The sequence below is a fragment of the Cebus imitator genome, unplaced genomic scaffold (assembly GCF_001604975.1).
Source record: "Cebus imitator isolate Cc_AM_T3 unplaced genomic scaffold, Cebus_imitator-1.0 Scaffold140, whole genome shotgun sequence".
NCBI classification, from domain to species: Eukaryota; Metazoa; Chordata; class Mammalia; order Primates; family Cebidae; genus Cebus; species Cebus imitator.
The window spans coordinates 593,458-607,580 of NW_016107455.1; the positions used below are offsets into that span (position 1 = coordinate 593,458).

The window sequence follows — 14,123 nt, forward strand, 5'->3', positions numbered from 1 at the left end:
CCAGTTTCAAGCAATTCTCCTGCCTCAGCCTCCCGAGTAGCTGGGACTACAGGCATGCACCACCACACTTGACTAATTTTTTATTTTTTGTACTTTTAGTAGAGACGGGGTTTCACCACGTTGGCCAGGATGGTCTTAATCTCTTGGCCTCGTCATCCGCCCGCCTCGGCCTCCCAAAGTGCTGGAATTACAGGCGTGAGCCACCGTGCCCCACCTGGTTATTCTAATTTTTAATAGGTTTTTTGGGATCAGTCAGATGAGAACTTTCAGAAAGCTCAACTCCTGGCATGATAATTATGACGAAGGTCAGGTTCACCAAGGGACACTTAAAAACATCTCTCTTTCTAATACTCTAGGGACAGATTTAGTAACCCCTACTATCACTACTATAATTGATAAACCAGTGAAACTTGGATAAAATGATTACACTATCACTTAATCAAAAACAGAGACATCAGCTTTTCCAGTTTAATTCTTTGGTGAGGTCATGGTACTGTGCACAAGACAATTCATTCCTTCACCCAGAGGATCATTACAGAAAACTCAGAAATAGGGCTCCCAGTCTAACTGGGAAGAGATGACGTGCCTCATACAAAGCACTGGCTCCTGAGAAAAGACAGAACAATTAAAACAACTTATTTGATCAATCATTTCCTTTAGAAATTTATCTTAAAAAGATCCCCTGTGGTTTATGGCTATGTCATTAAACCCAAGAGGTAAAGTTTGCCTAGAACCACTTCTGGAACATTATACTGGATTGTGTTCAGTGTGAGGCAGACTGGCAAGGAATAGTAGAGACTAAAAAAGGACTTATCCCACAGAGCTCTGGATGGAGAACCACGGCAGCACTGCAATTAAGACCTACAGCATTTGCAAAATTTAAACTTCACCTTTTCTTTAAATTTTGTAGAGATGGAGTCTCGCTATGTTGCCCAGACTGGTCTTTAACTCCTGTCCTCAGGTGATCCTCCCACCTTGGCCCCTTTAAGTGCTGGGATTACAGGCATGAGCCACCATACTCGGCCTCAACCTCACTCTTGTACTTTCTGTACACGGGGAAATTATTCTGTCTTAGCCAGCTTAAAAGGGAAGCAAGAGGAAATAGAGCCATACCCCCTAACCTCACTCTCATATGGCAAAAGCAAGCAGTAATTTTTTTTTTTTTTTTTTTTTTTTGAGACAGAGTCTCACTTTGTCACCCAGGCTGTAGTGCAATGGTGTGGTCTTGCCTCACTGCAACTTCCGCCTCCGGGGTTCAAGTGCTTCTCCCACCTCAGCCTCCTGAGTAGCTGGGACTACAGGCATGTGCCACCACACCCAGCTAATTTTTGTATTTTTAGTAGAGACGGCGTTTCACTATGTTAGCCAGGCTGGTCTCAAACTACTCCTGACCTTGTGATCTACCCACTTCGGCCTCCCAAAGTGCTGGGACAGGCATGGGCCACTGTGCCCAGCCAGGACAAATTAATGAAAACACATTCAACAATAAAAATGTTCTGAGACATTAACTACTTGATCTAACTATTCTGGTTAAGTTAATGAAATACTTCTCTCTCCAGCCTGGCCAACATAGTCAAACCCTATCTCTACTAAAAATACAAAAATTATCTGGATGCGGTGACAGGCACCTGTAATCCCAGCTACTTGGGAGGCTGAGGCAGGAGAGTCACTTGAACCCCAGAGGTGGACACTGCAGTGAGCCGAGATGCTTCACTGCACTCCAAGCCTGGGAGACAATGCAAAGACTCCTGTCTCAGAAAAAATAAATAAGTAAATAAAAATACTTCACTTTTGGTGGAAAGAATGTGGCTTCAGACACAGAAAAGTGGGATAAGCCTCACTAAATGAAATTCGTCTAGAGAATTCCACTTAAAAGACTTCCTGCCTTTGCACCAATATCTACAATGCTTTGTGATTTAGATAATAACTCAGTTAACTCAACGGTACATTGAGTACTGGCATCTTCAAAGGAGAACTGGAGATGTGAAACAAGCACTACTTCATTTACTACTATTCACAAATCTCTGATTACCAGTTCCCATTCATGGTCTCAAAAAAATAAAAATAAAAATAAAAAAGTCAATGAAATGCACAGTCTAGGCAAGACTGAATCTCACCAACAGCTAAAGAGTCCCTCCTTCTCTCTCCTTTTCCAGCTAAAGTGGAAACTGTTAATTGTTACAACTTGACAAGACTTTAGACTCATCTAATTAAAAAATTCAGAGGTTAGGTTTTAGAGTTTAAAAGCCCAATTTCAGGCAAACCAGACAGCACACTTTTTCCATGCCTGACGTTTCTAATAAACATTTTCAGCTTTATCAAATAAATGAGACTAAAGATAATAGAGAGCTTAGCAAATCTCACTCAACATATGTGTCAACAATCATGGTTAACACCAATTTCATACTAGGGGTAGGATGTAAGCCCACGTTTTAAATCAAGAAGTCTACAATTCAGTCCTAGTATATGTACGCCAAACAAGCACACTAAAAAAATGTAAGCAACTGGGAGTAACTAGTAAGCAACACAAAATACAGGCACAAATTTCTCCTAAGACCAGCAAAGGAAACTTGACCAGAGATATCTTCTCCAGGTAAATTACACCTTATAGGAAGTAAAGGCTAAAAACCACAGACCCTTAGTCACTTCATAATAAAAATTTTAAAGCCAGCAGCAAAACTTCCTCTAGGATAATGATTTTGGTCCCTGCAATTTTACAAGCCGGGATGGGGTGCCCTCCTGGGCAAAAGTATCTTGGGAATGGTAATGGGAGCTTCCTACATAACTTCTGACCACAGACTTAATTTGCTCAGTATCAGTCATCTGTCTAATAAGTGTTCCCAAACCTGCAATTAGTACAAATATACAGCAGACACGACTCCACAAACCGAGAGATGGAATGTGAATGGAACTGTTAAGAGACCTTCAGTGAAATTTCACTTAAGAAAACAAAAACAAAAACAGAGGGATAAAAAAGGCAACATCAAAAAACTGGTGGGAACAAACAGAATAGCCCCCTCTTCTCTCTCCAGACTGGCTCCTCTCGCCTGCCTCAGTCAACTGTTGCTGAACCACAAAAAGAGACCCAGTAGAACAAGACAAAATCTGGGTTTGCTGCCGCAGATGTGGGATTTTTGTGGAGGGCAGAGGTGATTTCTGCCGGCAGAAGATGGAGTTTATTCTTTGCCGGATTGTTCTGGGCTGAGCCGCTGAGGAGGATCAAGCAGCGGGCGATCAACCCAAGTCCCTCCCTCTCAGTTCGGTTTCTCCCCTCCCCTAACGTTCAGTAAGGGGGGAAAGACCGTACGGCTTTCCAGCTCTCAGCTCCTTAAAAATACCTTTCCCGTGCCACCGCACACGATCCTTCCCCGGCAGCAAAGAATTTTGCAGCGAAAGGCTCGCCGATCCGGAGCGGAGAAGTGAAATCGGCGCCCAAGGGCAATTTTAATTGTCTAACCCGGTCCGATTTCCTAAGAGGCAGCGGCGCCGGGAGGGAGGAGGGAAGAGGGAGGAGGGAGGAAGGCAGCTCTGAGAGGCAACAGGGGGCAAGCGGAGACAGAGAAAGGGGACCAAAGCGGCGAGATCCCAGCCTGAGCCCCCGAGGAGCTTCTGCAGAAAGGACTGCGGGGCTGCCCCCACCGTTTCCCGGGAGACGTTTGCAAATCATATATGCAGCCAAAATGGCGCTGAGAATAAAAATATAATTTAAAGGCAGGTCGCCATATTGTAAACAGAGAAGCAAAGAAGAGGCGGACTCGAGAGACACCCTCCATGATTTCTTCCACAGCCACAAGTGCCCGGTTGCCAGGGTCTGGACCAGGGCAACTCGGGTGGCCGAGGGCTCCACGCACCCACCCCAAAGAGAACCAGACCGGGCAGGAGCCCCGAGGGCAGCGGGCGCGCGGGCAGGCAAGCGGCACTGGGCCCTGAGCTCCTCCCCTTCCTCCCCCACCACTGCCTGCCGTCCCGGCCGGCTCTGTCCCGGCTCCCCAGCGACTTCCAATCACATATGGGGTTCTCTTCACTCCTCCCAACCCCCACCTCGAAGTCTGGACCCACCGCTGTTCCTTCCCCCGAAACTGCCAGAACCCGGGGGACACCTGGGGGCGGGGAGGTGCTCGCCTCGGCGGCTGCAGAAAGTCAGCTAGCGGCTGCAAGCGCCCGTTATTTCGGCAGGCAGGGGCAGGCCGGGTGAAGGAATGCGCAGAGAAGGATCCGCCAAGAAGCTTCAAAGAGGTCCCCAGGACCTTACCAGCACTGGAGGTGGAAGGCAGCCGGGCAGTGGTCGCAGCACAGGAGATCTCCACCTTCCTTGCAGCTATCGCAGCTGTCGTGGTTGGTGGCCCTGCCGCTTCTCCGGGGCTCCTTCTCAGGCTTCCGACTCCGCTTTTCTGCCTCGTCCGTCTTGGGGGGAGCCAGTAGAGCTTGGATTTGCTGCACACACATACAAACCGCGTGTGTGCACACTCGGAGCTCCCGGGCGGTCCGTCGCCCCCCCGGCGCAGCTTCTCCGTCACCCACCCCTCTCCCCCCTTTTGTCCTTCTTCCTCCCATCCAGGCTGTTCCCAGAACCTCTCGGCCCCCGGAACCAGGGGGAGCCCACCCTAACCGCGTTCCTGCAGCACAACAACGAGAACAGCTTCTTCCAAATGGGGAGGATCAAGGGTAGGGGGATGGGAAGAGAGTGCGCGGTTCCCTTCTTGCCACTTCCTTGTATGGACAGTGGGGGACTCCAAAGCCCGGCTCGGGAAAGGCCCGAAGCCCGGTACCCGGACGTGCTGGGGGAAGCACAAAGGGGCCAACAAGAAGGGGGTGGGGAGGCCCGCCGGTGCAACGAGATGGAGTGGGCTGGCGCCTCGGGAAAGCGAATCGAGGGCGGCGGGTAGGTGAAACTGCTGCAAACGTCCTCGGAGGCCGAGATCAACCCCCCAAATTGCAAAGAGAGGAGGGAGAAGCTGGGTGAGGAAGAATCCCCCTCCCTCGACCCTCTAGGCGCTTCGAGTTTAGGACCGGCTTTGTGGGGCGGAGGGCGGAGGTTCCCTCCCGACGCTCGGGGAAGGGGATGAGGAGGGCCACTCTTACCTCCATCAGCCCCCCTGATGTGTCCAAGTCGTACACGATCGTCTTGGTCTCCATTTTCTCCCACATTCATCCACCTCCCGGGCTGGGTGCTCTCTGCTCCGGCCCCCCCAACCCCGGGGGGAGGGGGGATGTGGGGGTAGGGGGCGCTCCTGACCCCGGCCCTGCTTCTTTTTTCTCAACACGGGTCCCGACTTCCTCGCCCTGGCTCCCCCCCACCCCCCGGCCCCTAGTCCCCGGGACGACAGCGTCCTCCCTACGGGCCGCGAGGGGGGAGCGGCCCCTCAGTCCCGGCCCGGCTGCTGGCTGCACAGTGGGTCCCGGCTCCGGGGTCAGGCCTCGGCGGGGCCTAGTCCCACAGGCTAAAGCCGGCACTGGCGACCGCCGGTCCGGCCGGGAAGGCTGGCGGGCGCTGCCATCCCGGGGCTGGGGGGATAGGAGGGGGGGTGAGAGGTTAGGTGAGGTTGTGGTACGTGAGGTGACTGGGGGGAGGGTGATGGGGGGTGGTCCCCGGGCTCCGCCTCTCGCCGCTGCCGCCGTCTGCGTCCCGGCTGCCGCGCACTTGGCGCAAACTTACCGCGAGCGCCCGCAAAGCCACCCGCGCAGGCGCCCCGGGATCGCTGCTAGCCGCGCGCAACCGCAGTGACAGCCGGCGGCCGGGCTCCCGCGCAGCCGCAGTAAGGGAGTACCCCCCAGCGCGCAGCCGCGCTGGCATTCGTCTGGAGCACCGAAGCCCCACCTTCTGCCTTGCGCCAGCGCACTGAGACAAAAGGGCGGGACCTGAGGTCTCGCGCAGGCGCTTGGGAAAGCTCGTCGGGGTCAAGGCGCAGCCGCAGGGAGCTAGGGACTCTTCATCCATTGGTGTTTGTGTGCAAACTAAGAGGACTTTGTTCCTGCGCAGGCGTGTTGGGGGTGCTCCCCTCCCACTCCATAACATAGACGCCTCCCGCGCACGCGTATTGTTTCCGGCAGGCCCTCACAAGAAAGCTGCTCCTTTCGCCATTTTGGTAGTGGGTTATGGGCTATCATGCCCTTGGAGTCCTCAAGCATGAACAGAAAGGAGCAAGGTGTGGTGTAGGATGGAGCTGGTCACCTATCGGTGACAGCAGTGTTCCTAGGGATGTTGTACTGGACTGTTGGTTCTAGCATCAGGTGTGGCTGGACCAGGCCGCCATATTGGTAAAGAGAAAAGCCATTTGCGACAGAAAATGACGCCTTTGATGGCCTATTGGATGACTGTGGTTCCTACTTTTCTCCCGCTCCTGATAGCTAATTTTATCAGTTAATTGTATCCTGAGCATCCCTGCTTTCCGTGGTGGTGGCCTTGTGGGGAGTTGCGCCTGTCCGTTACCATCCTCTCTTCACCACTGTCCCTGATATCTCTTTTAGAGGAAGCCTAAAGCGGAGTTTATAATCCTGACAACGCCCAGCTACCTGCGTATCCCGGACTCCAACTCCCAGTTTGCAATGCCAAAGGGTCTAAAGGGCGACCGGGGGGAGCATTGCACGCTGGTAGCAAGAATCGTGATAGGTCTGGTGGATTGTGGGAGTTGTAGTTCCGTGTGCATGCGATGCACTCTATGGTAGGATGGACCCAGGGAGGAGTCATTTGCCTGCCAGGAAGGGATGCTTTTGAGAGCGTCTGTGCTGCATGCCGGGATTTGTAGTCTGAGGGTCCGCCTCGCATTCTGGGCGGGGATTCATGCTCCTTCTCAGGGCGCCCGCTCCTCCCCTGGGCGCCCGCTCCTCCCCTTGGTACCGCCTTCAGAGATGGCCGATTATTGCTGCCTGATGGTGGATGAAGAAGTGGAGAAGGGAACTGCATCGTTGTGCTTGACCCTAGGGGGTTAGTTGGAATTGTTCTCTCGTAGCTGTGCTCTGCCCACTTTTGGTGTTAAGGGACACAGCATTCTCAGAGTCGTAAAACTAAAAAGGGTTTAGAGATCATCTGATTTAATCCCGTCTTTTCCAGATGCACAGAGAGGAGCAGTGATTTGCCTAGGTCACACAGTGCATTTATGGGAGACCTAGGAATTAGATTTCTTAATTCTCAGGCCAGACACTCCGTTACACCATGTCGAATGTTTCTAAGGAATTGGTACGCTTTCTTTGGGGACAGTAAGGAGGATGAGTTAGAGTGGGGATGTCAGTGTACCCTCAGAGAGGGGAGAGCTGAACTAGATCATTTGTGTGAAAGAGGCAAGATTTTCTGTCTTCTGTGGCTATACTTTATGCCACAGGCTCTCAGAAGTTAGAACCTCATGTGCTCCCTCTCTTTGGCTTTTTTCCTACTGCTCAGGGCCCAGCTGTCCTGCTGTGTCAGCCTGAAGGTATTATGGAGCAGAAAAGTAAGCCATTGGCATCCATCCACTGAACAAGGCTTTGCTTTGATCGACACCATCAGTTGCAGCTGATAATAGGAACTATGGGCTAATGAGAGAAATAAGACTTGGCTCTGTTGACAGGTGCCAGGGAAACTTCACACACCTTCCTCTTGGAACTTGGAGGATGAAGTTAGGCCAGTGGGGTCCAGCAATGTGCCACCTTGGAGAGCTCCCGCCCTGACAGTTGAGGGGGATTGAAGAGAGAGCAGGTGGGATACAGACATCTTTGGAAGTGACCTCTTGTGGCTAATCTAGGCACTGCACTCTGCATGGACGAGCTTCATCATCCTTCAAGGTGGCTGGTACTAGAGCCAAGAGTAGGTAGCGTGAGTGGTCAAGATGTCCCTGTTGGAAGACTGGAGATTCCGAGTTCTTCTAATTTCCTGTTGCCGGCCTCTTGCTCTTACTTTTGGAAAGCAGCCATGCAGGGCACACCTCTCAGTATAGAATGTGCATACTGGGCGCCAATGCGGGGCATTTCCATCTTGGTTGGTCTGGGTCTCATAGGGAAGGGGCAAACTTAAGCAGATCCTCCCAGCCATCTTTTTCCAGAGCTCATGGTTAGGGCCTTTGCCTAACTTAGGAGCCAAGTCCCTAAGCTGCATTACCACTGCTTCTGACAATCTAAGTGTTCTCTGAGGCCAAGCCAGATTAGGGCTTCATGTTCAGGGGATCAGTCTCTGTTTCCAATCCAATTTCCAAAGCCTTGCTTGCTTGGGAATAAGGGGAAGGAGAGATGCATCAGGCTTCCTGAGCCTAGTTAGCATTGAGAAGGGCATCAGTGGCATTGAGAAGGGCTTTGAGAGTGTGCCAGCCTGTGGTTCTGGGCCTGGCAAAGAGGAGGAAATAAGGCATTGGGTGGATATGCATAGGGGTTCCTGGGCTCCCACATCCCTGTGGCACCAACCATTGGGGCCTCTGATTTCTCCTGCCATCTGTTGCACTGTCCCTTTTGGGACAGGGGACCCTGTCCAACTGCATGTAACTATTTCTTTTAAAATAAAATCTGAGCATTTTGGGTGGCTAAGGTGGGAGAATCACTTGAGCCCAGGAGTTGGAGACCAGCCTGGGCAAAATAGTAAGACCCTGTCTCTACTATATGTGTGTGTGTGTGTATATATATATATATATATATATATATATATATATATATAATTAGCCATGTGTTGGCGTGCACCTGTAGTCTTAGCTATTCAGGAGATTGAGGTGGATCACTTGAGCCTCAAAAGTTGAGGCTGCAGTGAACCGTGATTGAGCCACTGCACTCCACCCTGGATGACAGAGTGAGACCCTATCTCAAAAACAGTACAAATAAAATAAAATCTGAGGATGATTGATTGGTGGGTCTAGTATGCCTTCTGGTCCTGAAGTTCATATCCCATTTATCTCCCACCGCCTGTCCCTCCAAGAAAGCATTATTCACCTGGCCATTGCTTGTATTTTTTTCAAAAACACTATTTTAATAAGGAAACAACAGAAATAAAAGATTATTCTCTGGCTGGAGCCCATATAATACATTACATGTACAAAGTGGCCTTCAGCCAGCTCCTGGGCATCTCCCTGGGGCTCTACTACCACCTGTTTCATGCCAAATTCCTGGGTCCTTGGACCTCTGCTCCTCTCCAGAATATGCCCTCCCCCTCCCCTTATCGCATAATACAGTCGCCAAGAGGAGAACCTGACAAGTGGCTGGAATTGGAGGAGGGACTAGTGGAATGAAGATGTTTGTAACAGCCAAATAAATATCAGAGGAAAGTCTCCCTCTCCTAAGGGCATAGGGCAGTCAGGGGAGAAGGTGGTATCCTGCTTTGGTGTGGAGCATGAGTGCCCAGGGAAGCCCAACCTGAGGTTGGCGTAGGATCCCCCTGAACTCCTTAGGATCCCCTAGAATTACTGCCTCCACTGGGACAGGGCAGGAGGCAGAACTCTCCGTTCCTGGGGCTTTAGAGAACTAGAGACCTCCCAAGAGGCTGATGTTGGCATGCCAGGACTACCCAGAGGTCACCGTTGAGGGGAGTTTTGGCCATTGGTGATTGCCAAGTGAGGATCATCCTGGTGCAGTTTCTACCATGGTCAAGTTGACCCTGCTGCAGGTTGCTATGCCAGGGTGGGATGGTGGTCATATGGAGAGAGGTACTCCTGCTCTGCTCGTGTGTTCCAGGCTGGTCCAGGCATTTGGAGGCTCGGGATGCTGGCTGTTGATGCTTGTGCTCCAGCCGTGTTCTGCCCACAGGCAGATGCCCCCCGACATGGGCCCAATGAAGGGCCCTAAGTGGGCAGTGACACCAAGAAAATAGGTCATGGTGGGCATTGCAGGTGGGGAAGGGCACAACTTCTTGAGGGATTGGTGGCATCTCCTCCCAGGTGGTATGTACAGGAGGTGGAGGGACAGCAGGAAGCAAGGAGCCTTGCTGTTGGACTGTGGTGCAGGCCTGAGTTGGCTTCCCTAGGCTGCCCCCACCTAGATGGAGACTTCATATTCTCTCATCTCCTGCAAAGGAAAGAGACTGCTGGGAGTTGGAAACTTGCATTAGATTTGCAGGCCATAATTCACCTTCCCTAGGAAAAGGGAAAAAGTGAGAGAGCTTGGCAGGACCCTCAGGGTTACCTGCCCAAAGCGGCAGAGAACTGGGTCTTGGATAGGGTGGCAAGGCTGGCATGGTTACTTACTCCAGTCTCGTAAGTTGGATTGTCAAACGCTGACTCTACAGTAATGCGGCTGTAGGGGCGGGGGCGTGTGCGGGGCAGCTGCAGGGAGCTTTTTCCCTGGAGCCTGTGGGGCAGAGAAGCCTGTGAGTCAAGACTACTGGGTAGGAGTGAGTCAGGCATGCAGAGCAGAAAGAGAAGCCAGACTTACCTGGAGAAGTAGAGGTATACACCTCCTACCAACAACACCATCGCCACCAGTGGCAAGAAGATGGCAGCTGCAATGTGGGCAGCATCCAGGGTGCTGGAGGCAGCAGGCGCCTTGGCAACTGAAGACACAGAGGGTGGGACTGGAGCAGAGGTCTCTGTCACCTGGAGCCCATATCCTCTCACCTCTGCCCAAGGGCTACCAGCTCCCTCTAGCTGGCTGGGGGCAGGGAAGGAGCTTTTTACTCTGCTAGGCCCAAACCTCTCTCTGCCTTCCCTCCTTGGGAAGCCCATGGCCTGGGAGCCATGAGAACCAGGACCAGGGAGACCACTTCTCTGGCCCTCAAGGGTGGAGACTCACCATCCAGGCTGCGGGTGTTGTAGAACTCATCCAGAGAGGCTGGAACAAGAGGGGAGGGCCAAGGGCAGTGGGTGAGTCCAAGGGGCCAAACCACTAAGGCAGGGAGCGGAGGTAGTGGGCTGATCATGGGAAGCATTTGTCCAAGGAAAGCCCACTCCAGCATGGGTCTTGGTGATGCCAGATCAGAAGGATCTGGCAAAGACTGGAGAGACCAAGGGTAACATGAATGTGGCATGGGCAGGTGGTTCTGGTTCTCAACAATGCACATCTTTGCCAGAGCAGCTTTATGGTCCAGGCAGGGTTTTAAGGGATGACAGGGCACTCACCAGCCCTACAGATGGGTGGGGGGTCACTCCAATGCGAGGGGTGCCCGGGCACACACTTGATGCTGGCCTGGCCCTTCAGCACGTAGCCAGGGGCACACGAGAAGTGGATGGTGGCCCCTGCTGGGTGTAGCCGCTTCTCAGGACTTTGGGCACCATTCTCAGGGGCACTGAGACCATGGCATGGCTTGAGTTGTTCCACTACAAAGCAGGCAGAGCCCAGTGAGGGTGTCATGCCCTTGGCCTCCAGGGCAGCATCTTTTATGTCCAACTAGAGGTTTTCCCCCCTACTCATCTGACACTTACAGAGACATTTGGGGGCCCGGTCACTCCACTTGGGGCTGCCGGCCTGGCGATCATGGCAGGTGAGGATGGAGCTGCCCGTCAGCACAAAACCCTGGTCACAGATATATTGCACGGTGGCCCCCACAGGAAACTTGGGGCTGGATATGAGGCGTCGGCTGTGCTCCACGTCTCCGGGGTCATGGCAGGAAGTCACTATGGATAGGGGATGATGGGGAGAAGTAGCCCAAGGAGAACTAAGCAGAGGCCGGTTCACCCTGGCTTTGTTCTAGGCCAGCTAACTTCTTCATGTTGTATAGCTCTGTCCCCTGTGTATCTGTCCCTACCATTATGCTGGTGTGTCCCCTGATTTGTCCCCTTCCCACCTGTTAGGGTCGATAAACACTGATTGGCCATCTACCAGGAATGAAATACTTGGCTGATAACCCCATGAAAAGGTATCATCTCTGTTTCACAGATGAGGAAACCGAGGCTATGAGAGGTGAAGGAACTTTGAGGATACTAGCTAATAACAGCTAGTCTGGCTCAGAATCCAGGAGAGAGGCTTGGAACTTGTGTTGGGAAGGGGAGCATGGGTAACAGGTATACTCACCCCTCTGGCACGAGGGCAGGTCCTCACTCCAGGTTAGGTCCCACTGGCACATGAGGACACTGGATCCCACCACCTGGTAGCCAGGGTAGCACTGGTAAGTGACCACAGTGCCGTGCACTAGCTCAGGCTGCGATGGGCTCTTCCAGCCATTGGGGATCTCAGGCAGCTCCGGACATGTGTCATTGCGGGGCACCTCTGGGGGCACAGAGGCACAGGATGCAGGCCTTCAGCCAGCACCAAAATGACTGTCCCCCTCACCCTGAGGGCGCTCTGGCTCCTGCTGGTTGTTCCTGGACCTAGACTGTCCTGGGCAGGCTCAGGGATCCATTCCTCCCTGCCCAGGTGCCCCTCCTTGCCTGCCTCTGACATTGCTCTGTCTCCTAGATTTCAGGGTTATCATTTAGGCTTTGGCCTTACTTCCAAAAGCACCTTGGCCAGTTCCTCAGGCCTGAGAGATGGAACCAGTTACGGTGAGGGAAATTGTCACTTCTATGAAAGACTGTCGGTAAGATAGAAGCCAGCACCTTTCCTTTGTTCTCCATTTTTGTTTAAAAGTTGTTCTGGCTGGGTGCAGTGGCTCACACCTGTAATCCCAGCACTTTGGGAGGCTGAGGGTGGGCAGATCACTTGAGGCCAGGAGTTTGAGACCAGCCTGGCCAATATGGCGAAAACCTGTCTCCACTAAAAATACAAAAATTAGCTGGGTGTGGTGGAGGGTGCCTGTAATCCCAGCTACTCAGGAGGCTGAGGCATGAGAATCGCTTGAGCCCGGGAGGCGGAGGTTGCAGTGAGCAGAGATCGAACCATGGCACTCCAGCCTGGGTGACAGAGGGAAACTGTGTCTCAGAAAAAAAAGAAAGTTGTTCTGCTGCCTACCCAAACCCCTCTTGCGACAACAGAATTCTGGCTCCCCCTCAAAGCAGATGGAGAATGGGACTAGCTTCCTCCAGGTGATCCCTGGTGTTTTTTCAGCTTCCCCTTGACTGAGAGAGCATTCAGGCACCTCACTGCCTTGGCCTCTTTGACTTGCCATGGCTTAGGGCCTGCACTCTTAGTGGGGTAGGGACAAGCTCACCAAAGAAATGGATGACGAAGCCCTGCTGGTAGCCCAGCACTGAGGTCCCGGGGTCCGACTGGAATTGAATGGTGACATCAGCCATGGAGGTAAAGAGCTTGAAGTGGCTACGGGGCCCTGAGTACTGGCCCAGGACCCGCGCTGTCAGGTCATCCCCATCATAGAAGGTAAGTACGTCTCCAGGGCCTATGCGCAGCCTGTGGAGGAGGAGCGTCAGGACACAGCAGGCCTGGGGGCCCCAGGATGGGCTGGACAAAGGATATCCCCAGAACTCAGGAGTTGGCTCAGCCTGACCCGGTAGGCACTCACACTCGGATGTCCAGCATGATGCGCTTGTCCTCTTCCACATGCACACCCCAGATGCAGTCTTGCCCACGACCGTAGGGCTCTGGCCAGTTGGGAGAGAGCACCACGCCAGCCGAGTCTGTGATTTCCCCGCTGCACACGGCTGGAAGGCAGGGGAGGCCCAAAAGGTGTGTTGCTTTTCCAGCTTACCATCTGCCCACAGGAATGCCCACCAATTGCTGGGAGCCCCCACCTCCTCCCTGGAGGAAACCTGAACCACATATATCACAGGGCCCCTGTGGCCCCAGGTTCTGCGGCTAGTCCCCTGGTACCCACCCTGCAGGCCCGTCTGCTGGTACCTACTGACCTCGGCACGCTGGCTCTGTCTCATTCCATTGGGGGTCTTGAGGGTCAACACACTCGATGATGATGGAGCCCTGCTCCAGGGTGTAGCCAGGGTCACAGCTGAACTCCACAGTGGTACCCACAGGGTAGGAGGGTGCACTGCTGCTGAAGTTGCCGTATTTGACAAAGGGCTCATAGCAATGGCCCTGCTGGAAGGCTGTAAACCACAGGGCCCAGTCCAGCTCAGCCTCGACTGGTATTAAACACAGTGGGCAAGCATCCTCCTACTTCCCTCCCCAGAGCCTTTCTTTTCCTTGGTACAAATGACAAATATCTGTCCTGGGCTTAGAGCAGGGAGGTGATGGAGGAGGGATAGCCAAGAGTATTCATCCCTATTATGCTCAGGAGGCCGTCTTGATCACTAGGCTGTTTTTGGTGCCTGGTTTTGTGCTTAGTACACAGAAGGTACTCATACATGTTTTTTGAATGAATTAATCAATACATGCATGCATAAATGGTTCTA

At 52.8% G+C, this 14,123-nt stretch overlaps 2 protein-coding genes across 6 annotated transcripts in view; both read right to left on the reverse strand.

The window, feature by feature from the left end:
- The window catches only part of PHF12 (PHD finger protein 12), a 62,202-nt gene extending 56,494 nt beyond the window's left edge, over nucleotides 1-5,708 (reverse strand). Inside the window, exons 1-2 of one of the 2 annotated variants that reach the window (XM_017542128.2) lie at nucleotides 5,083-5,708; nucleotides 4,253-4,434 (exon numbers count right to left, since the gene is read on the reverse strand). In XM_017542128.2, coding sequence (XP_017397617.1) covers nucleotides 4,253-4,434; nucleotides 5,083-5,148 — 248 coding nt within the window. In that variant the 5' untranslated portion in view covers nucleotides 5,149-5,708. Of the gene's footprint in view, nucleotides 1-3,338; nucleotides 3,971-4,252; nucleotides 4,435-5,082 lie in introns of those variants that run through there. The other variant, XM_017542127.2, reaches the window with a different exon arrangement.
- Nucleotides 5,709-8,897: 3,189 nt separating this feature from the next.
- Nucleotides 8,898-14,123, reverse strand: part of SEZ6 (seizure related 6 homolog) — a 53,840-nt gene continuing 48,614 nt past the window's right edge. For 2 of the 4 annotated variants that reach the window (XM_037743309.1, XM_017542140.2), the window contains exons 8-17: nucleotides 13,623-13,817; nucleotides 13,280-13,418; nucleotides 12,971-13,167; nucleotides 11,896-12,090; nucleotides 11,307-11,498; nucleotides 11,004-11,201; nucleotides 10,678-10,716; nucleotides 10,321-10,438; nucleotides 10,134-10,236; nucleotides 8,898-9,970 (exon numbers count right to left, since the gene is read on the reverse strand). In XM_037743309.1, coding sequence (XP_037599237.1) covers nucleotides 9,938-9,970; nucleotides 10,134-10,236; nucleotides 10,321-10,438; nucleotides 10,678-10,716; nucleotides 11,004-11,201; nucleotides 11,307-11,498; nucleotides 11,896-12,090; nucleotides 12,971-13,167; nucleotides 13,280-13,418; nucleotides 13,623-13,817 — 1,409 coding nt within the window. In that variant the 3' untranslated portion in view covers nucleotides 8,898-9,937. The remainder of the gene's footprint in view (nucleotides 9,971-10,133; nucleotides 10,237-10,320; nucleotides 10,439-10,677; nucleotides 10,717-11,003; nucleotides 11,202-11,306; nucleotides 11,499-11,895; nucleotides 12,091-12,970; nucleotides 13,168-13,279; nucleotides 13,419-13,622; nucleotides 13,818-14,123) is intronic. The other 2 variants (XM_017542142.2, XM_017542143.2) reach the window with 2 other exon arrangements.